This window comes from Heterodontus francisci, chromosome 1 (assembly GCF_036365525.1).
Source record: "Heterodontus francisci isolate sHetFra1 chromosome 1, sHetFra1.hap1, whole genome shotgun sequence".
Lineage (NCBI taxonomy): Eukaryota > Metazoa > Chordata > Chondrichthyes > Heterodontiformes > Heterodontidae > Heterodontus > Heterodontus francisci.
The window spans coordinates 214,688,002-214,712,752 of NC_090371.1; the positions used below are offsets into that span (position 1 = coordinate 214,688,002).

General features: G+C 43.2%; 1 protein-coding gene across 3 annotated transcripts in view; it reads left to right on the top strand.

Moving 5' to 3' along the window:
• The window catches only part of smad1 (SMAD family member 1), a 158,746-nt gene extending 133,995 nt beyond the window's left edge, over positions 1-24,751 (top strand). For all 3 annotated transcript variants that reach the window (XM_068041356.1, XM_068041371.1, XM_068041365.1), the window contains exon 7: positions 22,212-24,751. In XM_068041356.1, the coding sequence (XP_067897457.1) occupies positions 22,212-22,355 (144 nt within the window). In that variant the 3' untranslated portion in view covers positions 22,356-24,751. The remainder of the gene's footprint in view (positions 1-22,211) is intronic.

The following is a 24,751-nucleotide window of genomic DNA, read 5'->3' on the forward strand; positions in this document are numbered from 1 at the left end:
TTTAACTGTTTATGATCATCAGGCTACCTTGTGTTTGGCCTGTTGATTGCCTCAGACCTTGTGATGCCAGTTTTTAGCCTATTTTAATTGGGACTTGAAGTGATAGCTGTGAAAGGCTCTATTCACTTTACTTATCATCCCTTTGTGCTGACCTAGACTATATGAAATTCATACAAAAGCTGATTGTTAGCTAGGTTGCTAGAGTTTGCAATTCTTTTGTGCTGACACAGGCAATACATTATTATACATTATTAAAGCTACATTCAAGCTGCCTAATCAAGGCATTGTCTCACTCATGAGAAGTGCAGCAGTGAAAATAGTGTTAGAAAAATGGGAACAATTTTTAAAGACCGCATTTGTTGACAATGCGAACGGTAGGTGGCGCTGTTTTGGCACATGCACAAATACAGCATGTGCCACGAAAACGTCACAGATTGCGACTGTAGCAGCTGCCAGGACTAAAGATGGCGCTGCTCAAAGACTCTCACAGAGGCAACCTAACGAACACGTGGCAGTATACAATGGCCGGAGTGAGAGAGCAGTGCGGGGGCCGGGGAGAGCAGCGTTGAGGGTGTCGGGGTGGGGGTGGGGAGGGGGGGGGAAAAGAGAGGAGGGGAGGGGAGGGGGTGGGGGTGGGGAGGGGGGGGGGAAAAGAGAGGAGGGGAGGGGAGGGGGGGGGAGGAGGGGAGGGGGGGGGAGGAGGGGAGGGGAGGGGGGGGGAGGAGGGGGAGGGGGGGGGAGGAGGGGAGGGGAGGGGGGGGGAGGAGGGGAGGGGAGAGGAGGGGAGGAGAGGGGGAGGAGAGGAGGGGAGGAGAGGGGGAGGAGAGGAGGGGAGGAGAGGAGAGGAGGGGGGGGGGAGGAGGGTGGGGGTGAAGGGCGGAGGTGGGGGGGGGGGGGGGAGCAGCGGAGCGGAAGAGGAGTGCCTTTTTCTGTGCATGCGCCAGAAACACAACAGTAAAAGACATACCGGCCAGTCCCAGGACCCGGCGACACCGAGGTCTTTGCACACTCGCTCCCCGCAGCTCTCTACGGCCCTCTCCATTCAGCCATTCCCTCCAGCTGCGGATGCCTAATCCAGTTGCTTCTCCCCTACTTCTCCACAGTACTTCAGGCATTGCAACTGTCTGGTCCCTGCATTTTGCATGCTCCCTCTCCCCACCCCTCCACCCCTCTCCCTCTACCCCCCTACCTCCACCCCTCTCCCTCTACCCCCCTACCTCCACCCCTCTCCCTCTACCCCCCTACCTCCACCCCTCCACCACAGTTGAATATCTGAAGTGCAGTTGGAAAGTCGGGGAAATAGCATGCAAAACAAAGCCTCAACAATTCTGGGGTTAATTATTGAGAAGTTTTATTAAGTTCATTTAGCATCCGAGGCACTGCTGTGCATGGATACATGAGTGTTGTGTCACCAGCATTCCCGTTAGACAGACAGGCCAAGTCTCTGCTATGCACAGCTAAAGAGATTGTTCCTGGAGAGCCTTGTGGTGAATGAACGCTTGGCTCTCTATTCCACTACTGTATTGTCCATGTGAAGAAGGCAAAGTCACAAGAGTCTGAGCTCAGTCTATTCTTGTTGAATGTTCCCCAAATGCATCCCAATGTGCATTCCCAATTCATCCATAAATGCAATGTTCCTTTCCACATCGTGACCAGCTCCGCAGCATGATCCAGTTGCCTTCGTTGCTTGAATGCTGACCTTAAGTCTCAAGGATCGCGTTGTCAACAAATGCGGTCTTGTTTTCTCTACGGCATGTTTTACATGAAAAGAAATAAAGCAAATCAGAGTCAGAGCTTGCTTCCCTCCATCCACTGAAATTACAGTTGTGCGCACATTTTTAAGTTCTGCAGTGAAGGCACCAATTGATGACGTCGCCAATGAAGCACTTATTACCCACCTCAGATGCAGGAATCAGCACATCCTTGCGTCCTCTCCTGCACTGCCTCCTTTGCTTGAATGCCGTCCTTAAGTGTCAAGGATTGTTTTCTCAAGGGCATGTTTTACATGAAAGGAAATAAGGAAAGAACATCAGGGTCAGAGCTTCCCTCCCTCCAATGAAATTACTGTTGAGCATGCTTTGTGTTCTGTGGTAAAGGCATGTACTGATAACACCGCCAATGAATCACTTAGTACCCACCTCAGCTGTAGGAGGCAGGATGATGTTACTGCCCCTATCTCGTGATGGTTCAATGCTGCTCTCAGGGAAAATATGAATGATGTGAGAGTGCTGGCAAAAGAAGCACATTTCTTTTGGGCTATGAACATAAAGCTGGCCATTTAGCCCAGCAGTTCCCTTCTAGTGGTTATGTTACTCGTGTGTCTTCCCATCCATTCCCATTTAATCCTGCGTACTACTATCACCAGTTGTGTTCACAGCAAGAGCATTCACATTTCTGCTACCACTGGACATGGCCTGCTTGTTTCTTTTAGTGCTCAGTCTCTTCTTGCTGAATGTTCCCCAAGTGCTTGACCCCTTTGGACGCCCTCTCTGCTTGACAGGCAGCAGCTGGCAATTGCGGAGTCTCACAAGGCTCTGCATGGTTGTTTCAAAGGCGGATGGGGAAACAGGTGGCTGTGTGCCCATGTGCACTGCTCTGATGGGTGTTGGAGCAGGTAACTGTGTAACAGAGCAGCAAGCAGAGGGTACCGCAGGTAGGGGAAGTGGAGCTTTGAACAGGCAGGCATATGTATGGTCCATCAGATCATTAGGCCAGGGGGTGAGACACTCAGGATCCAGGGTTTGTGACACGTGACTGATGTCCAGTGCGTGGCCACCTCCATCCGAAGGTGCTTCCGGGCAATTGTTGGGCATAGTAAATGGCTCCATCTCATCAGCCAGAGGAGAGTCTTGCCACAGCCAGTCCAGTCTCCTCACCGGAAACATGAGATGAGATAAGAAATACAGAATGCACTCCAATAAAACGTTACAAAAACGAAAGTGACCGTTAAGACGGCAGGTTGCAGTACATGTACTGCCTGCACACAGCAACTCACAACAGGGACTGGAGAACATGCGGTGGCCCAGACAATGGAACTGTTTTCAGAGCAGCTTACAACAGGGACTGGAGAACATGCGGTGGCCCAGACAATGGAACTGTTTTCAGAGCAGCTTACAACAGGGACTGGAGAACATGCGGTGGCCCAGACAATGGAAATGTTTTCAGAGCAACTCACAACAGGGACTGGAGAACATGCGGTGGCCCAGACAATGGAAATGTTTTCAGAGCAACTCACAACAGGGACTGGAGAACATGCGGTGGCCCAGACAATGGAAATGTTTTCAGAGCAACTCACAACAGGGACTGGAGAACATGCGGTGTCCCAGACAATGGAAATGTTTCCAAAGCAATTTACAAAGGCAGAGCAACTTACCTTGGAACAATCTCCTGTGTCAAATAAAAATGAAGCAAGTCTCCAAAACGAATAAATAATTCAGATAAAATGCGAGAAAATGCCCGACGAAACCTCTCCTCCTTCCACTTTCAAAAAGTCGCACCGAAGCTTTGACGCATGCGCAGAGGCCAACCTGGCGCGTTGCCCGAGGAAGACGACGTAACGCGATGACGTCTCTGCGCATGCACACAACGGACCTGGCGAGCCGGACCGCAGCGCATGCGCAGAGGGCATGAGACCGTGTGCGCACCGCGGCGCATCCTGATGACGTCGGCGATGACGTAGCGTTGTCATGAATTACTTTGATTTTTAAAAGACTGGTACATGTGCTGTCAACAAAATGTGGGACAAGACAAGTGAAGAAATTTCTCCTCACCTCGGTTCTAAATGGCATACCCGTATCCTGAGACCGTGACTCCTGGCTTTGGACTCCCCAGTCATCAGGAACATTCTCCCTGCGTCTAGCCTGTTAGAATTTTATAGGTTTCTTTGGGATCCCCTCTCATTCTTCTAAACTCTAGTGAATATAGGCCGAGTCGACCCAATCTCTCATATGTCAATCCTGCCATCCCAGGAATCAGCCTAGTAAATCTTCTTTGCACTCCCTCCATGGCAAGAACATCCTTCCTCAGATAAGGAGACCAAAACTGCACACAGTACTCCAGATATGGTCTCACCAAGGCCTTGTATAACTGCAGTTAGACATCCTTGCTGCTGTACTTAAATCCTCTTGCAATGGAGGCCAGCATACCATTTGCCTTCCTAACTGCTTGCTGCACCTGAATGCTTGCTTTCAGCAACTGGTGTACAAGGACACCCAGGTCTTGTTGCACCTCCCCCTTTCCCAATCTATCACCATTCAGATAATCTGCTTTTCTGTTTTTACTACCAAAGTGGATAACCTCACATTTATCCATGTTATACTGCATCTGCTATGCACTTGCCCACTCACCTAACTTATCCAAATCACATTGGAGCTCTTTGCATCTTCCTCACTGCTCACATTCCCCCAGCTATTGTTTAATAAATATTTAATCCACTGTTTTAAACCTGCAAGAAAACCTGTCACTGTCTGTTTATTTGGCAAATAAAACGCAAGGAATTAAAACATTAGTAATAAAAACTTGCTGTGGTCAGTTGGGAGGTGAATAGTGGAAACCAGTCATGCCATCACCCACCTGGCCATAACCGCGTACATAATACATTTAGAGCTCATATAGCTCAATCAAGGTTTTAGGATTAATTGTGACTGTTTTGTTTTAATACATTGATATAAAACTGACTCCTTTGACAAATGTGTTAGTATCAGATTAAAGAACAAAGTAAAGCTAATTCTAACCACCCAAAAACTACCTACAACAGTTTTATCCAGTTTGCTGTTGTAATCTCATTCAAGTTAGCCTTACCAAAGTCTAGAATCTTAGGTGTACTGAGTGTCTCCTTTTTAAACCATAACATTAAAATTGCTGTTCTGGCAACTGTTGGTTAAATGTTCCCTTACTCTTAGATTATTAACTAAATCTGGCTCATTACTCACCATTCAGAGGGCACAGTAACATATTGGTTACATTACTGAACTATTAATCCAGAGGCCTGAACTAATGTCCGTAGACATGGTTCAAATCCCACCATGGCACTTGAGGAATCGGAATTCAGTTAAATAAATGTGGAATAAAGAAAACCTATAACAGTGACCGTGTTTCTCGTTTAAAACCAATCTGAAGACCCAAAACCTGCTATCCTTACCCAGTCTGGCTTGTATATCACTCCAGATCAGCATGAGACTCCCTAACCTCACTGTGGACTTCACCATGGACTTCAGAGGTTCAAAATGACAGCTCACCATCACAAGTATGGATTATTACCCAGGTCGCATGCTGATTGGCATAGGGGCAAACAGATAAGAAAGGTGAATATGTGGTGTGAGGAAGTCCATTTTATGGGACACTGGCACTTGCCTGGACCAGAACGGCAAATGGGTATGATCTTGTCAGTGACGCCCACATTCTGTTAAAGAATAAAACAAATTCTAGTGTGGCCTGTCCTCTTGGCTCTAAAGCATATTATTCCAGAAAACTCTTTTGAATGCACTCAGGAAATTCACTACCTTTCAGCTGCTCCCAATTAAGTATATTATAATAACTTCTACAAACCTTTCTAATCTCTGAATTAATATATTCTGCCACTTCATTGCTGCTATCAAAGGGCTTGTATCAAAATCCCATTACAGTGTTAAGTCCCCTCTTATTCTAACCATAGCATCTCTGCTGATTTTTTTCTTCCTCTTACTAGTGTTATAACAGTATCTTTAATCGATAAGGCTACCCTTCCTCTGCTCCCAGTTTTCCTTTTTAAAGACTTATAACCTGGAATATTTAACTCCCAGTTATGACTGGCTTGCAGCCATATCTCTCTAATGGCAGCATGTTATACCCTCAACTGTATTTGAGCCTCTAATTCATACAATTTACTTATATGCGGTGTGTTAGTATATCAAACTCTTATTTGGGCAAAAGACTCTAACCTGTCCTTCTGCTTTAATGTTGTCTTTCTCATAATGTTGTGTATCTTATCTGTTCGTTCCTATGTCCCTCTGCTCCATGGTGCCTAGGTCAGCATTGTGGCAGTCCTTGCAGCCTTTATCCTTATTATGCTCATAGGTAGCAACCATATTGTACCTTTTTGGATAGAATCCGTGTCTACAGGACCTTTCCTCTATCTCCCCCTCAACTCTCACTACCCTGCTGACTGGCAGTCTCGCATGGTCGCAGACCTGAAACTCTGCTTCTCTCTCCAAAGATGCTGCCTGACCTGCTGAGTATTTCCAGTACTTTCTGTTTTTATTTCAGATTTCCAGCATCTGCAGCATTTTGCTTTTATTTAATGCAGCTTGGATCCCTTTAATGTTGATATTCTTTATTTAATTTTGATTTTATCCTCTTTGATTTAATTAATTACTCGTATTTATTTATGTATTTACTTGTGAATTGTTGCCCCTTGGTTTAAATAACTTAGCACCTCTTTCCCACTCTCTCCAAATTCCCATTGTTTCCCTGTTTAGCAAGCCACACCATTTAGCAGATTCCACCAGCTTTGCTCACAGCTCTGTATAAAGCGGTACGATATTAAACCATGTAACTTTACAGCATTGCAGGAGGAGATTCTGCCCATTGTCAGAGCCAGCTCTTCGGAGCACTTCAAAACTAATACCATTGTCCTGCTCTCATTCCCCCATAGTCTTTGACCACTTCAAATATTTTCCCAATTTTCCCTTAAAAGGTGCAATGGTATTTGCTGCAACCACTCCCTGTGGCAAGTCATTCTAATCTCCCTAGAACCCTCTATGTAAAAAGAATTTGTAACCTTCATTCACTATGGCAATTTAAATTAGTGGCCCCTTATCACTGACTCCCTAAGCAGAGGAAATAACCTTTCATAATTTACTTCACAAAAACTTTGCATAATTTAAAATAACTTGTATTAATTCTCCTTTAGTCTTTGCTGCTCAATGTAAATAGTTTCAATATCTCAAGTCACTCCTCCTAACTATTGTTTTCCATCCCTGCTATCATCTTGATGAATCCAAGCTGTATTAATCGGGTACCCAAAACTGCGTATGACACTAACATCTATAAATTTATCATTACTGTTTATGCCCCTTTTTAGCTTTTTTTTATGGCTTTATATGCCTGTACTCTCGCTCTCCGGGGATTATGTATTTGAGCCCTTCAGTTTCTGTGTTCACCCACACCCTTAAAGGACATGCAATTCAATGTATACTTCTATTCCTTGATTTTTCTCTCTCCAGTGTAATATCTCTCACTTATCCACATGAAATTGCATCTGCCACTTGTCTGCCATTCGGCTAATCTGGCAATGTCCTGCTCACTGTTTACTATACCTGATCATTTTGTGTTAGCGGCAAGCTTCGAGTTTGATTTCCCTAAATCATCCAAGTAATCTTGTATACCTGTAGAAAAAAAATTAGACACACCACTGATCCTTGGTGTGTATCACTTCTGTCCCTTTTACAATCTGAATAGCACTCTTTTGCCCTTTGTTTGTCCATCAGGTATCTTTCTAATTACATTGATTACTTTCCTCTTCTACCTCCTTTTTTTTCCTCCAATAAGCCTCTTGAGGCAACTTATCAAATGCCTTTTGAAATTCTTTACACCCGACACCATCATTTCCTTTATCCAATCAGTCACATCAAAAAATCTCAAGTTTGCCAGCAGCTAATGGCAGAATAACTGGCCTGTAGTTACCCGGTTTATGCTTCTCTGAACAAAGTCTTACATTGACTGCTGTCGGGTCCAGTGCACAAGTTGCATATTTAAGGAGATTTAAAGAATTTTGGCCAGAATCTCTGCTGTCTCCCTACTTTCAACAGCAAAGATGTATATGATCAGAACCCAGTGATTTATCCACCTTGAGTTCTCCTTTTTAAAAAAAAATCAGAATCCGTTCATTTTCTACAGTTATTTCTAACAATTGTTCCATATTCTCTTCTAACATAGTTTGTTCGTTTCCTTCATTTTTAAACATTGTTGTAAACTATTTATTATCTTTGCCATACCTGCATCATCCTCATTTAAACTCTCTCCTTCATCCCTGAGTGATCCTACTCTCTAACTGTTCTTTTACTGTTCATATATTTGTCAAGTCCTTGCCATTTATTTTTATATTATTTTGGTTTTCATTGCCGTTGTAATCAATTTCCCTTTTCACCTCCCTACTACATGTTCTGTATTCCTTATGATTATATTAAGTATTGTTAGCCCCAATTTTATCATGTGCCTCCCTTAGAAGTTTTAGTTTCAGTCTCCATTTATCCACAGAACTCTTCTTTGCACCTTGTTTTCATCTTGTAGAAATATAATTTATGCTGTACTTCAAATGAGATTCATGAAGATGCCCCATTACTAATTTGTTTTCTAATGTTTGTGCCCAGTTAATTTTAGTCACATCTGTCTTATCCTGCTAATGTTTTACTTTACTCAGTTGAGAACTCTTATCTTTGCCTTTTCCTTTTCTATTAATATATTGCTTGCCCCTTCTATGACTCTGTTTTTGTCTCTCTGCCTCTTTCTCCTCTGATACGTTTATTTCATCTAAGTTTCTTGCTTCTGTTCTCCACTCTGGTTTCAAATCTAGACTCCCCCTCCTGAGTCATGTCTCCCTCTGCTGCACCTCTCTATGCTACCCTTGTGTCCTGAACTGTTTAGCACTGCCTGGGAACCCCTCATCCTTTCTGATGCTGCAGAGTGTGGCTGGTTGTTACTCAAGCCCAGAGATCCCTTGTTTCAGAGATTCAATTTCCCAACATTTAATGCTCATTTTTTGTGCCTGGATAAACTGAGAACATAACATAAGTAAGAGCAGGAGTAGGCCATTCGGCCCCTAGGCCTGCCCCGCCATTCAATAAGATCATGGCTGATCTGCCCCCAGACCTCAACTCCTCTTTCGTGCCAGCTCCTCATAGCCCTCAACTCCCTGATATTTCAAAAATGTATCTACCTCCTCTTTAAATACTTTCAGTGATCTCGCTTTCACAACACTCTGGGGTAGAGAATTCCAGACATTCACTACCCTCTGAGAAAAGAAATTCCTTCGCATCTCAATTTTAAATGAATGTCCCCTTATTCTGTAACTATGTCCCCTAGTTCAAGATTCCCCCACTAGTGGAAACATCTTCTCAACATCTACCCTGTCAAGCCCCTTCAAAATCTTGTACGTTTCAATAAGATCACCCCTCATTCTTCTAAACTCTAATGAATAAAGGCCTAACCTGTTTAACCATTCTTGATAAGTCAACCCCTAGGAATCAGCCTAGTGAATCGTTTTGAACTGCCTCCATTGCCAGTATATTCATTCTTAAATATGGGGACCAAAACTCTACACAGTACTCCAGGTGCAGCCTCACCAACATCCTGTACAGTTGTAACAAAACTTCCCTATTTTTAAACTCCAACCCCCGAGCAAGAAAGGCCAAAATTCCATTTGCCTTCTAAATTATTTGCTGCACCTGCATGCTAATGTTTTGTGTTTCATGCACAAGAACACCCAGATCCCTCTGTGCTGCACTCTATTGGAGTTTCTATCCATTTAAATAATAGTCTGCCTTTTGATTCTTTCTACCAAAGTGCATGACCTCACACTTTCCTACACTAAACTCCATCTGCCAAGTTTTTGCCCACTCACTCAACCTATCTATATCCCCTTGCAGATTCCATATGTCCTCATCATAACATGCCCTCCCACCTATTTTTTTGTGTCGTCAGCAAATTAGGATATATTACTCTCTGCCCCCTCCTCCAAGTCATTAATATAGATAGTAGATAATTGAGGCCCTAGGACTGATCCTTGAGGCACTCCACTAGTTACGTCTTTCCAACCCGAGAAAGACTCATTAATCCCGACTCTGTCTTCTGTGAGTTGTGCAATAATCTTTTATGTGGCACCTTATCGAATGCCTTCTGGAAATCCAAATACACTGCATCTACCAGTTCCTCAAAGAACTCTAGCAAATTTGTCAAACATAATTACCCTTTCACAAAACCATGTTGACTGTTTGATTGCGTTAAGCTTTTCTAAATGCCCTGCTATTTCTTCCTTAATAATGGACTCTAGCATTTTCCCATCGACCGATGTTAGGCTGACTGGCCTATAGTTTCCTGTGTTTTGTCTCCCTCCCTTCTTGAACAGGGGCATCACATTAGCGGCTTTCCAATCCACTGGGACCCTCCCGGAATCCATTGAGTTCTGGAATATTTCGACCAGTGCCCCAGTGCCTCCACTATCTCTGCAGCCACTTCCTTTAAAACCCTTGGATGCAGGCCATCAGGTCCTGGTGACTTGTCTGCCTTTAGTCCCATTAGTTTGTCAAATACTTTGTCCCTTGTGAGAGAGACTGTTACAAGATCTTTGCTCCCATTAGCTCCTTGCTTATCTGATATCTGAGGATCACGATGGCATTCCACACATCATGGGAATTCCCTGCACTGCCATCTGTCTTTTCTGAACTGAAGTTTAGGCACCGTTAACCCGAACTCTTACTAGTATCAAACTCTTGCAAGAATCAAACTCCACTTATTCACTTCACACAAATATAATTATAGGAAAATATCTCTTGCTCAGCTGCCCTTCAATGCCAAATTCCTGCCGAGTCTAAGCCCTAAACTCTTACGGCTTTCATGCTCCATGGACCTCTCTCAACTCCACTGCTTTTCCTGTCTCTATGCTTCTGCCTCAAAACACTTGAGTAAATTTCCTGCCCAAAATAAATGGGCTGGGGTGCACATTTTCCTGATATTTGCCCCTTGCATGTGCCAGGAGTGTAAAAACCATAAGTGGATATGGTAGTTTCGTACTTATGATACTAGACAAGCAACCCCCAGGTCATGAGTTCAGATTCCCCATGGCAAGATCCGAAATTGAATTCCTTAAATCTGGTAATCTGTGGGCTAGCACTAGAAAAAAAATGGCCATGGAGTTGCCAAATTGCTTTAAAAATCCACTGGTTCACTGATATCCCACAGAGGAAACAACATGCCATCCTTACTCAGTCTGGCCACTATGCAAGTTCAGGCCCGCATTCAGTGGTTGTCCTGTGAAGTGGCCAAGTAAGCCATTCAGTTGTAAAAAGGCCTGGGGCCATACACAAGGTCTGTTTCTTCCACCCATACCACACTTATGATTGAGTGTCATAATTTGTCCTCTTGTAAAGTACTGAATTTTTCGAGGGGAGGTTTGTAATAAAAATCTAACCTCCAGTCCAGTGATAATTCAACAAAGTAGCATTGTTTTGCTTGTAGGGAGAATTGATGACAAATTTCTCTAAAATGGCATTTACTTTTGTTTTTGTTTTATTCATTCCTGTGATGTGGACATTGCTGGCAAGGCCAACATTTATTTCCCCCTCTAATTGCTCAAGAAGGTGGTGTTGAGCTGCTGTCTTGAATTGCTGCCATCTTTGTGATGTAGGTACACTGCTGTTAGGTAGGGAGTTGCAGGATTTTGACCCACTGACTCCAAAACAATTTGTTGGTTACTTGTGCCTAATTTGTGTTAGTTCTCATTTTTGCCAACCTATGGAGGTGGAACGAGTTTGAGACTTTTTGCTAAATGCTTTGGTTAATCATTGTTAGTCTAGACTGTGTCCAATCATCAATGTTATTCATGCAAAGATTTTAGTTTGATTAATGCTGCCATGTTAGAGACCATCTTGTGTAGTGGGCAAATCGCATTGGGAACTATAAATCATAGAATCTTATGGCACAGGAGGAGGCCGTTCTGATCACCATGTCTCTACCGGCCGCAAAAGAGCTATCCAGCCAAATCCCAATTTCCAGCTCTTGGTCCATAACCCTGTAGGTTATGGCACTTCAGGTGCATACTGTTAGGTCCAGGTGAGAAGGGTGACTAGGAGTCCCTTTCAGCCTTCACCTGGTATTACTGTAACAGGATTTAATTTTTAAACACTCCATGTTTTGAGCTCCCCCTTGGTGAATCCTTGTTCGCCGCTTTCCAATTATAAGGCAGAGAACACAAACAGGCTTTCTTAGGTTTAAAGAAGAAAAGTGAAATTTAGTTAAACTTTAATTCGGTTAGCATGCATGCAAATAGAGACAGAAAAGAGCAGAAGAAAAATAAATTGGAGAGGTTTGAGGCAATATCTGAAGAGTTTCTTGTTGTGCTTCAAGCTCACTGTAGAGTCCTTTTGTGGATAGTTCTTGCTTGTAGGTAAATCTTGCTTTTTATTGGGGCCCAGTATTCTTCTTAAACCTTGTTCACTGTAGGAGACTTTTCTCTCCTGGGATTCATGTGTCTTCAATGGATTCCAAAGCTGGTGAGAAAGAGATGAGAGCAGACAGGAGAGAGATGTTCTCAATCCAGGAGCCAGGAGCTTTCTGTGTTCAAATTCTCTGTGGCCAGTTTAAAACTCTCAGTTCAAAACTCTGCAGCAGCCGGTTAGTTATGTGACTAAACTCGTCTAACCACGTCTTCTGTGCATTGGGAGCAGTGACTGGTTCCTTTGTTCCAACACTGTCTGCTAGTACGTAAAAATGTCTTTCCGGCTAGGAGCCTGGCTGTTCCTTGTAATAGGCACTCTTTTCTTTCCAGCAAGGATTTGAAGTGTAACGTCCATGTGGCAAAATTAATGTGCCTCATTCTTGGCAGGTGGGCGCCTGCATGACAATACCCAAATACTTTTTGAATGCGATGAGGGTTTCTGCCTCTGCCACCTGTGCAAGCAGTGAGTTATAGACCCCAGGCACTCTTTTTGGGTGAAAAAATTTCTCCCCATATCCTTCTACCAATTACTTCAGATCTATACCCCCTGATTATTGACCACACTGCTGAGGGAAATAGGTTCTTTCTATCCATTTATCTAGGCCCCTCATTTTTATGCACCTCAATTAAATCTCCTCTCAGCCTCCTCTGATTCAAAGAAAACCACCCAAGCCTATCCAGTCTTTGCTCCAGTCCTGTCAATATCTTTGTAAATCTCCTCTGTATGCTGTACTCGCATCCTTTCTGTAATGTGGTGACCAGGTCTGCACACCGTATTCTAGCTCTGCCCTAACGTTTTATACAGTTTGAGCATAACCTCCCTGCTCTTAGATTGAATGACTGGCTAACAAAGGAAAGTATCCCATATACTGCCTTAACCACCTTATTGACCTATCATACTGTCTTCAGGGATGCATTTCCTTAAGTCTAAAATATGTTGGTGAAAGATTTTTAACTGTTCAATGGAAGTAGTGCCAAGTGACCTAAAAAAAAAAAAAATCCCTCATAAACAATCTCTTTTAAACCTGCTCCAATTGCTGGTGGTGTCAGGTTGTGAGTATATGGCATTTGTTAATGAATTTAAATATTAAACTTGCCTGAAATAAGCAGTCTAGGATTTAAATCTCCAGTTTTACAAAATCTCAAATCCTCAAGAAATGAGTGCATACTCATTTACTTTTCAGTTTGTACTGATAAACGTATTGCACACTAGGAAACTATCAAGTGCACATGTTTTGAATGTACAAATATAATTCAAAAGTTTTTTTCTAAGTGCTGGAAATATCCAGTTGAGGCCCAGGCTTTTGAGACAGGCCAAGGCCATGAAGTAAAAACCTTACCAGATTTTTACCTTCTGTTGACTTCAGTGGAGAGTTAAATCTGGCGGAGTGTAAAACAGGTGGCTAACTAGGCAGGCTATGTTGAAGCCTGGTTACCCGACCCCAACCAAACCCAACTATATTTGTTGGGATCGGGTCTATATTCTCTGTCCAGCATTCAGGCTTGGGTCGGGCTGGGCTATACTGTTTTGGTTTGTATTTTTTCTAATCTACAATTTTTTTAATGTTTCAATAATATGTTTGATATTTTTGGGTCGGGTCGGGTTTTAATTTTATACCCAAGCCAGGCATTAGGCTAAGTTGATATTGCCCCCAAAATGTCTTCCCATTCTAAAGTATAGATTTATAATTTTCCCATTTTAAATGTTGACATGAGTGTTGCAGGAAGTGAGCACAGTTTATGCAAACTCTTTAATACATAGATGGTGTCGGTACATTTAGGGGAATCTTTTTAAATTGGTTATCCCTCCAGAACCTGTTCACTTGTGAATAGGGCCCTTAACATGCATGAGCTTATTGTGGATGATTGTATCGACGTCATGGCCTTGAAGGAAACTTGGCTGAGGGGTGATGGCACCTTCCCCATAAATGAAGGCTCCCCACCTGGCTGTATCTTTCACCATTTGCCCCGACAAGACCGACACAGTGGCTGTGTGGCTCTTGTCGCCAAATCGTGCCTTGGCCACACCCCTTTCTTTGACACTTTCTGCCCCTTTGAGCATCTAACTTTGTTCCATCCCCTCATCTCATTTAAAATCCTTGTTCCCTTCCACCCATCTAAGTACAATAAAACCTGTCTCACCAAGATATCTTCATTGTTTTCCTCCCTCAGCCTCTGCACTGAATGATTTCTCATCCTCAGTGATTTCACCTTTCGTCTCAACTCATGATGTTCTCTCTCTTCTCTCAGTTCACTATCCAATTAACATCCCTTAATCTCTTTCTCCATGTAAACTCCCCACCCCATATTCACAGTCACCCTCTTGACCTTGCCATCTCTCGTGGCCTTGCTACTCATTGTATCCTCTGTTTATCACGACATTTCTGCAGATACTGATTTGTTAACTGCATCCTCACCCCCACCTTTTCATGCCCTAGTCCCCAATAAAACCATTACTCTCTATCTCTTCCTGGCTGTTCCCCCGGTACGGCCCTCATTTCTACCTCCCTTAAGTCCATGGGACGCAGACTTGAATGGATAAGGCAACAACTGGTTTACCCATTCACCGTCAGATCTGACTTGACCATATAAAGCACTGTCGGGCCCTACTTTTGTCTGCTGAAATGCTCACTATTCCAGGGTCATGCTGGAATGCAAAGATAAACCCTGGCTTTTTTCTACTGCAAACTGTCTTCCTAAACCCCTCTCCCTAGTCTCCTCCACCCTCACCTCCAACAATAAGTGTGAGGAACTCATAGACTTGTTTGCATTCTTCTAAGATTGAGACCATCTGATCAGCTACCTCTGCCGCTTCTCTCCCTCCCAGTAGCCCACTGGGCCCAATAACTGGATAGAGCAGATGAATATGTGGCTGGAGAGATGCTGCAGGAGGGAAGGCTTTAGATTCCTGGGACATTGGGATCTGTGCTGCGACCTGTACAAGTCGGACGGGTTGCACCTGAACAGAGCCAGGACCAATATCCTTGTGGGGCAGTTTGCCAGTGCTATTGGGAGGGTTTAAAATAACATGGCGGGGGATGGGAGCCAGGCGGTAACAAAGAGGAAAAACAAGGTGGATAAAGAATTGCAAGAGACACACAGCACTAAAGTAAGAAATAGTAAGATATTAGATGAGGTCAGAGTAAAAGAAAATGCAGTAAAGCCTAAATTGGGTTTACTGTGTATGTATGTACTGCAGCTTGGAGTGTGGCAAATAAGGTTGGTGAGCTGCAGGTACAGGTAGCCACTTTGAAATATGATGTGGCAGTAACTGAGACCTGGCTCAATAAAGGACAGGACTAGGTACAAAATATTCCTGGATAAAAGATGTTCAGGAAAGAAATGAGGAGGGGTGGCAATTGATTAAGGATAATACAGTGGTGGAAAGGATATCTTAGAGGGGTCAAGGTCAGAATCTATTTGATTAGAGCTAAGAAACAATAGATCTACTGTTACACTATTGGGTGTATTCTATAGGTCATCATCTAGTGGGAATGAGATAGAGGAACAAATTTTCAAGAAAATTGGAGAGGTGCGAAAACTAGAGTAGTTATAATGGGAGACTTCAATTATCCTAAAATATACTGGGATAATATAAGGGACAGAAAGACAAGAGTTTCTGAAGTCTGTTCTGAAAAATTTTCTACAATACGTTTTTTGGTCCAATGAGGAAGGAGGCATTGCTGGATTAGGTTCTGGGGAGTGAGGTGGGACAAATGGATTGTGTGAATAGGGGAACATTTAGAGAACAGTGATCATAGTATCATAAGGTTTAGGTTAACTATGGAAAGGGGCAAAGAGCAATCCAAAGTAAAAATCATTATTTGGGGGAGGGCTATTTTCAATGGGGTGAGAATGGATCTGCCCCAGTTAAATTGGAATCAAGACTGACAGGCAAAATTTAATTGAACAACTTTAAAGAGGAGATAGTTTGGGTATAGTCAAACTACATTCTCACGAGGAGGAAAGGTAGGACAAATAAAGCTGGAGCTCCCTGGATGCCGAAATTGATGGAAATTATGAAGCAGAGAAAGTGTGCCTATGACAGATGTCAAGTTGATACAAGTAAGAACAAGGCTAAATATAGAAAGTTCAGAGGGGAAGCAAAAAAAGAAAAAGCACCAAGAGTATGAGAAGAGACTGGCAGCCAACATAAAAGGGAATCCAAAAGTCTACTATAGGCATATGAATAGTAAAAAGGTGGTAAAAGGAAGAGTGGGGCCGATTAGGAACCAAAAAGGGGATCTACACATGGAGGGAAAGGGCATGGTTGAGGTACTAAATGAGTACTTGCATCTGTCGTTGCCAAGGAAGAAGATGCTGCCAAAGTCATAATGAAAGAGGAGGTAATTGAGATACTGGGTGGACTAAAATTGATAAAGAGAAGGTAATAGAAAGGGTGGATGTTCTTAAAGTTGATAAGTTACCAGAACCAGATCAGATGCATCTGAGGATACTGAGGGAAATAAGAGTGGAAATTACAGACACTTCTAATCCTTCTTTCAGGTCCAGCATGTTCCCGTAAAGGTAAAGAGTAGAACCAACAGGTCAAGGGAACCCTGGATGTCAAGGGATATAGAGAATTGGATTAGGAAAAAAAAAAGGAGGCGTATGGCAGATTCAGAGTGCTGAAAACAGCGGAGGCCCTAGAGGAGTATAGAAAGTGTAGGGGAGTACTTAAAGTAATTAGGAGAGTGAAGAGGGGGGGGGGCAAGAAAAATCACTGGCAGACAAGATAAAGGAAAATCCCAAGGCATTTTATAAGTACATTCGGGGCAAGAGGATAACCAGGGAAAAAGTGGGGCCCGTTAGGGATTTAAGAGGCAATCTGTGTGTGGAACCGGAGGACATAGGTGAGGTTTTGAACGATTACTTTTCATCTATGTTCACTATGGAGAGGGACAGTGTTGGTGTAGTGATCAGGGAGGGGGATTGTGATATACTTGATCAAATTAGCACTGAAAAGGAGGAAGTATTAGTGGATTTCAAGGTGAATAAATCCCCAGGCCCAGTTGAGATGTATCCCAGGCTGCTGTGTGAGGCAAGGGAGGAGATAGCGGGGGCTCGGACACAAATTTTCAGATCCTCTGGCGACAGGAGAGGTGCCAGAGGACTGGAGGACAGCGAATGTGGTGCCATTATTCAAGAAGGGTAGTAGGGATAAACCAGGTAATCACGGGCCAGTGAGTCTGTCAGTGGTAGGGACATTATTGGAAAAAATTCTGAGACAGGATTAATCTCCACTTGGAGAGGCAGGGATTGATCAGGGATAGTCAGCATGGCTTTGTCAGGGGGAGATCGTGTCTAACAAATCTGATTGAATTTTTCGAGAGGTGACTAGATGTGTAGATGAGGGTAAAGCAGTTGATGTAGTCTACATGGACTTCAGTAAGGCTTTTGATAAGGTCCCACATGGGAGATTGGTTAAGAAAGTAAGAGCCCATGGAATCCAGGGTAATTTGGCAAATTGGATCCAAAATTGGCTTGGTGGCAGGAGGCAGAGGGTGATGGTAGAGGGTTGTTTTTGTGAATGGAGGCCTGTGACCAGTGGGGTACCGCAGGGATCGGTGCTGGGACCCTTGCTATTTGTAGTGTACATTAATGATTTAGACGTGAATATAGGAGGTATGATCAGTAAGTTTGCAGACGACACGAAAATTGAGGGGGTCATAAATAGTGAGGAAAGCCTTAGATTACAGGATGATATAGTTGGGCTGGTAAGATGGGGCGGAGCTGTGGAAAATGGAGTTTAATCCTGAGAAGTGTGAGGTGATGCACTTTGGGAGGTCTAACAAGGCAATGGAATACATGATGGATGGTAGGACCCTAGGAAGTACAGAGGGTCAGAGGGACCTTGGGGTGCTTGTCCATAGGTCACTGAAGGCAGCAGCACAGGTGATTAGGATGGCATAGGGGATACTTGCCTTTATTAGCCGAGGCATAGAATATAAGAGCAGGGAGGTTATGATGGAGCTGAATAAAATGCTGGTTAGGCCACAGCTGGAGTACTGTGTACAGTTCTGGTCACTACACTATAAGAAGGATGTGATTGCACTGGAGAGGGTGCAGAGGAGATTCAACAAGATGTTGCCTGGGCTGGAGCATTTCAGTTATGGGAGAGACGGGATAGGCTGGGGTTGTTTTCCTTGGAGCGGAGAAGGCTGAGGGGGGGGACATGATTGAGATATACAAAATTATGAGGGGCATTGATGGGATAGATAGGAAGAAACTTTTTCCCTTAGCGGAGGGGTCAATAACTAGTGGGCACAGATTGAAGGTAAGGGGCAGGAGGTTTGGAGGGGAGTTGAGGAGGAATGTTTTCACCCAGAGGGTGGTTGGAATCTGGAACACACTGCCTGAAGGGGCGGTAGAGGCAGGAACACTCACGACATTTAAGAAGTATTTGGATGAGCACTTGAAAGGCCATGGCATACAAGGCTACGGGCCAAGTGCAGGGAAATGGGATTAGTTTGGCCGGGTGCTTGATGGTCGGTGCAGGCACGTTGGGCCGAAGGGCCTGTTTCTGTGCTGTAAAACTCTTATGACTCTATGACTGACTAAGAATGGTTCTGGGGATGAGAGGCTTTAGTTATTAAGATAAATTGGAGAAACTGGGGTTGTTCTCAGAAGAGAAGGTTGAGAGGAGATTTGATAGAGGTGTTAAAAATTGAGGAGTCTGGACAGAGTGGATAGGGAGAAACTGCTCCTGTTATTGGGAGGGTCGAGAACCAGAGGACACTGATTTCAAGTGATTGGGAGAAGAACCAGAGGTGCTATGAGGAAAAACTTTGTTATGCAGTGAGTGCTTAGGATCTGGAATGCACTGCCAGAAATTGTGGTGGAGGGAGATTCAATCGAGGCATTCAAAAGGGAAATGGATAATTATCTGAAGAGAAAAGATTTGCAGGGCTATAGGGAAAAGGCAGGGGAGTGGGACTAGTTGAGTTGCTCTTGCAGGGAGCCAGCACTGACACGATGGGCTGAATGGCTGCCTTCTGTTGTAACCATTCTAGGACTCGCCCTGCCGTAATCCCTCTCCTCATGCCCGCTCTGAGCTCATCCTGTCCATGAGATGCACCTCTTGCTCCCTATTCCCATTAAACTGCTGACCACCCATCATCCCTCTCCTGGCCCCCATGATAGCTGGTATTGTTAACGGTTCTCTCTTTAGGCACTGTCCCTCTCTCCTTTTAAATATGCCATTATCACCCTTCTCAAAATAAAACCCTTGACTCACCGTCCTTGCAAACTGCCGCCGCATCTCCAAAGTCCTTGAATGTATTGTCTCCCAAATTCATGCTTATCTTTCCCAGACCTCAATGTTTGAATCCCTCCAACCTGATTGTTGACCCTTCTACAGTAGTGAAACGGCTCTTAAAGTTTTTTTTCTTCGAGAGATGTGAGCGTTGCTGGCAATGTCAGCATTTGTTGGCCATCCCTAATTGCCCTTGAGAAGTTTGTGGGGAACCATTTTCTTGAACCGCTGCAGTCCATGTGTCGAGCTGTTGGGAAGGGAGTTGCATTTTTTTCACCCAGCGACTGAAGAAATGGCGATGTAGTTAAAAGTCGGGATGGTGTGTGGCTTCGAAGGGAATTTGTAGATGTGGGGTTCCCATGCATCTGCTGCCCTTGTCCTTCTAGTTGTAGAGTTCGCGGCTTTGAAAGGTGTTGTGGAAGGAAGCTTGGCGAGTTACCGCAGTACATCTTGTAGATGCTACACACTGCTGCCACTATGCACCGATGGTGGAGGGAGGGTATATTTAAGGTGGTGATGGGGTGCTGATCAAGCAAGCTGTCCTGGATGGTGAGCTTGTTGGAACTGCATTCATCCAGGCAAGTGGAGAATATTCTATCACATTCCTGACTTTTGCGTTCTAGATGGTGGACAGGCTTTGGGGGGTAAGGTGAGTTACTCACTGTAGAATTCCCAGCCTCTGACCTGCTCTTGTAGCCGCACTATGTATATGGCTGGTCCGTTAAGTTTCTGGTCAGTGGTAACCCCAGGATGTTGGTACGGATTCAGCAATGGTAATTTCGTTGAATGTCAAAGGGAGATGGTTCGATTTTCTCTTGTTGAAGATGGTCGTTGCCTGAATCTTGTCCAGGTCTTGCTCCATGCGGGCATGCACTGCTTCAGTGTCTGAGGAGTTGCAAATGGTACTGAACATTGTGCAATCATCGGCACACTTTTGACCTTGTGATGAAGCAGCTGAAGATGGTTGGGCCTAGTTCACTACTTTGAGGAACTCCTGCAGCTGTGTCCTGGGTCTAAGCTAATTGGTCTCCAACAACCATAACCATCTTCCTTTGTGCTAGATATGACTCCAGTCAGTGGAGAGTTACTCCCCCCTCCCCAGATTCCCATTGCCTTCAATTATGCAAGGGCTGCTTGATGCCGCACTTAATCAAATGCTGCCAAGTCACAAATGACATCCTTTGTGATGTGACAAAGGTAAACTATCCCTCCTTGTCCTTCTCAACCTGTCTGCAGCCTTTGATACGGTTGACCACACCATCATCTTCCAGTTGGACTGCATTCACCTGGTTCCGTTCTTATCTGTCTAATCGTAGCCAGAGTATCACTTGCAATGGCTTCTCTTCCAACTCCTGCACTATTACCTCTGGTGTCTCCCAAGAATCTATCCTTGGCCCCTTCCTATTCTCAACTACATCCTGCCCCTCGTTGACATCATTTAAAAATGCAACATTAGTTTTCACATATGCTGATGACACCCAATTCTACCTCACCACTACCTCGGTTGACCCCATCCACTGTTGCTGAATTATCATACTGCTTGACTTTGGTCTTCCCAATATTTAATTGGAGAAAATTTCTGCTCATCCAGTGCTGGATATCAGACATCGTCGTCAGTACCTGACACAACCTCTGTTCCACAGCTACTGACTGCGTCCCTCTTCCTGGCAACTGTCTGAGGCTGAAACAGACTGTTCGCAACTTTGGTGTCATATTTGACCCCGAGTTGAGATTCTAATCACATATCCACGCCATCACTGAGTGCCTATTTCCATCTGCATAATATAATCTGACTCCGCCCCGCCTAGCTCATCTGCTGCCAAAACCCTCTAGACTTGACTGCTCCTGGTCAACCTCCCACATTCTACCTTCTGCAAACTTGAGGTCATCCAACACTCTGCTGCCCATGTGCTTATTCACACCAGTCCTGCTCGCCCATCACCTCTGTGCCTGCTGACCTAATTTGGCTGTCAGCCGAGCCTGTTTTTAAAAAAAATTTTATCCTGATTTTCAAATCCCTCCATGGCCTTGCACTGCCAAAACTGTAATCTCCTCCAGCCCTACAATGCTGTAAGATATCTGTGCTGCTTCAATTCTGGCTTCTTGAGCACGTCGATTTTAATTTTTCCAACATTGGTGGCAGTGCCTAGACCCTGTGCTCTGGAATTCACTCCCTAACCCCCTCTGCTTCTCTACCTCACATTCCCGTTTGAGGCTCCTTAAAACCTAACACTTTGCAAGCTTTTGGCCATCTGACCTAATATCGCCTAATGTGGCTCAGTGTCAAATTTTGCTTTATAACACTCCTGTGAAGCACCTTGGGGCTTTTTATTATGTTAAAGATGTTCTATAAATATAAGTTGTTTTTGTTTAAGCTAAATGTGGATCACTCTTTACTGTTTCTGCATTAACCATCCAATTGGAGAAAACGGTTAATTGTGGATCAGAACACTCCTTTTTTGGAATCTGCTACAAGTTCCATGTTAGACTAATTTGGCTTGTTAAATTGGGCATTGCAAGTCAGAGTGCTGGGTGCGAATGCTTCGAACTGGTGCTGACCATAAGGATGACTGTGCAGGAAATGTAGCACTGGTGCATTGAGAGACACTGAAGTTGGGCAAGCTAATGGTGCATTTTGGTGAGGAATTTTATGCTGCATGTAACCTATATAACTTGTTGCTGTCTTGGTGAAAATGTATTTTTTCTGTATTTGATTTTTTAAAGAATCAACTTTAATCGATTCCTGTTTTCTTTGTCTTTTTTTAGGGTTGGGGAGCTGAGTATCATCGACAGGATGTGACAAGTACCCCTTGCTGGATAGAAATCCATCTACATGGTCCTCTGCAATGGCTGGATAAAGTTCTCACCCAGATGGGTTCCCCACATAATCCTATCTCCTCTGTGTCATAACAGTGCTTTAATGCTGCTTCATAGTGCTCATAAATCCTTGATTGTTGAATTTCTGGAGTTTGTAATCACTTGAAGGACATGCAAAATGGATACATTCTGGACTGTCATGGATGGGAATCTGGAAGATACTTGACTTTTTGTGACCAATTGTTGGGAAAAGATGATCAGTCTTTTTTTAGTATACTGCTGTTCTTGTGAAAGTGTTCAGTTTACACTGTAGTATTCCATTTCTGCCTAATCCGAAGAACTTGTATAGGTTATGGCTTTAGAATATGGAGATGAAAGGTGACCAAGCATAGATAATTCACTTGAATGTTACTGATACTGTGTGTTTAAGTACTAGTTTGCGGTCAAAATATAAATGTAAAGTCATTTTTCCAAGATAGCACAATTGCTGCATAGTTGGTATCCTGAAGTTGAAGGTATATTGCACAAATGATGACTTACAAACCCTCTACACATTAGGTCACTTGACATCTGAAATACAAATGTGGAAGTGGACAAAATGAGCCCTGTGTGCAGCTCTGTCTTAACTTGAGTGCTGACATTTTTTTTGTAATCAAACCAGAATAGTGTCAAGTTACAGTTCCTTTCTCAGTGGATTTCTAAGGTATGTATAGAGATACATGTATGTTGAGGTTAGTTGCCTTTGTCCTCATTTTCAATTGGGTAGGGACTTTCAATCTGACATTAGAAGGAAGTAGGTAAAGGGGCAATATGTCCTCTGCTGTGCATTTGGTGAATTCAGTATTTTTAACTGTTGCATTTACTGTGTACTTTGTTCAGTCTATGAAGCTACTGTCCTCTCTTTTTTGTAGCCAAACATTAGTTCTGAAGTCAAACATTAGTTCTGAAGTCATTAATTCAACATTTTTTAAAATAACACTGTTTTTGGCAAGCATATGCTGCACCAGCAGTTCTGGCTCTTTGTTATGTGCTAGTTTGTTTTCTTAAAGAGTGGTATTGAAATCATTTATTATAAATCCTCTCAGTAACTGATTAGTGGCTACCAGCAGGTTGGACATTTTGTAGGATGATAGGAACTAGATCCTTGTGCATTTACTTCCAGCTTGATTGGTTAAAGTTGACTGGATGTTTGCAATACATTGCAAATTTTAGCTTCCCAAATGGTTAAATCAGCTTGTTTTATATTTTTATTTGTTTATAATAGTGCTCATTTCTTTTCTGCTGTTCTTCTATATGCACTTTTACACAAGACTTTTGCTGTTTTGCTGTGGAATCCGGAGCAGCATTTTATTCCAAGGATAGCAAGTCTTCACTAGAAAACATGCAAATCTGTTTTGTCATGATTTTTAAAATGCATATTTCCTTTGACATTTTTGTAACAAATTTGAAAGTTGCACCACAGCAAAGTCTATATGGTAAAATATCCCTAATAATTCTGTCTTCGGAGACATTAAGGACATGTTTACCCAACTTACCCTAATTTGTAATTCATTTGATCTATTTCTTTTAAATTTTTATCCAACTGGATCTTGAATTTTCTATTTACCTTTTGTCGGGTTGGGGAAAACCCTCAAGTTTTACTAGGCAAGGTTGTAGATCACCCTGTTCCCAGGCCTGTCCAAGATACTCTAACTAGACATAGGAGAAATGAGAGGCCAGAGGGGGTGGGAAAGCCATGAAAAGAACATATTCAGGGGATGGTTTTATATAGAATTTTCACTAGTGTATGCAAATTTGGTTCATAATAGGAACATTTTAATACGTTGGTGAAATTTCATCATGGTGACGTGCACAGAATATCTACATAACACCAAGTGACCTGCACTGCATATGTTGCACCAGTTAAAATTGGTTGATGGCATAATATTGAGTGATTTAGTTCTGATGAAATGCAAATGTGCTGCAAAAGAATGAAAACGTTTTAAAAGCTATATGAAAAGCAGGAAGGCTGAAAAGTGGTGGTTGGAAACAAGTCCTTAAGAAGTTACACATTTTAGTAAGTTATTTTTGTATTTTTTCTTCTGTCCACTTTTCAGCTTTTTCACATCCCAGATGGATGGGAGGCAATCAGTTTAGATGATGCAATTCACTAAAATTTCCACACGTCATCAATGATAAGATTCCAACTTTAGCACCATTGTAGTGCGGGATAACTATTGGATTAGATATCTTTCAGCATTCTTGCAAGCATGATATATGATGGCCTTTTCACTAATGGCGTTCCTCATTTCTTCCATCCCATAATGGACCAGTCTGTAATTTGAAAACACAAGAAATCTACAGAACTGTGAGGAAGATAGCAAAAAACTGTTTTACAGAATTGACATGTACAAAATAAACCTACTTTTTATTCAACAGAAAAATTGGGATATTCCTGAATACTGTGTAGTGCTGTGATCAAATTGCATGAAATGTTTCAATAAAAAAAT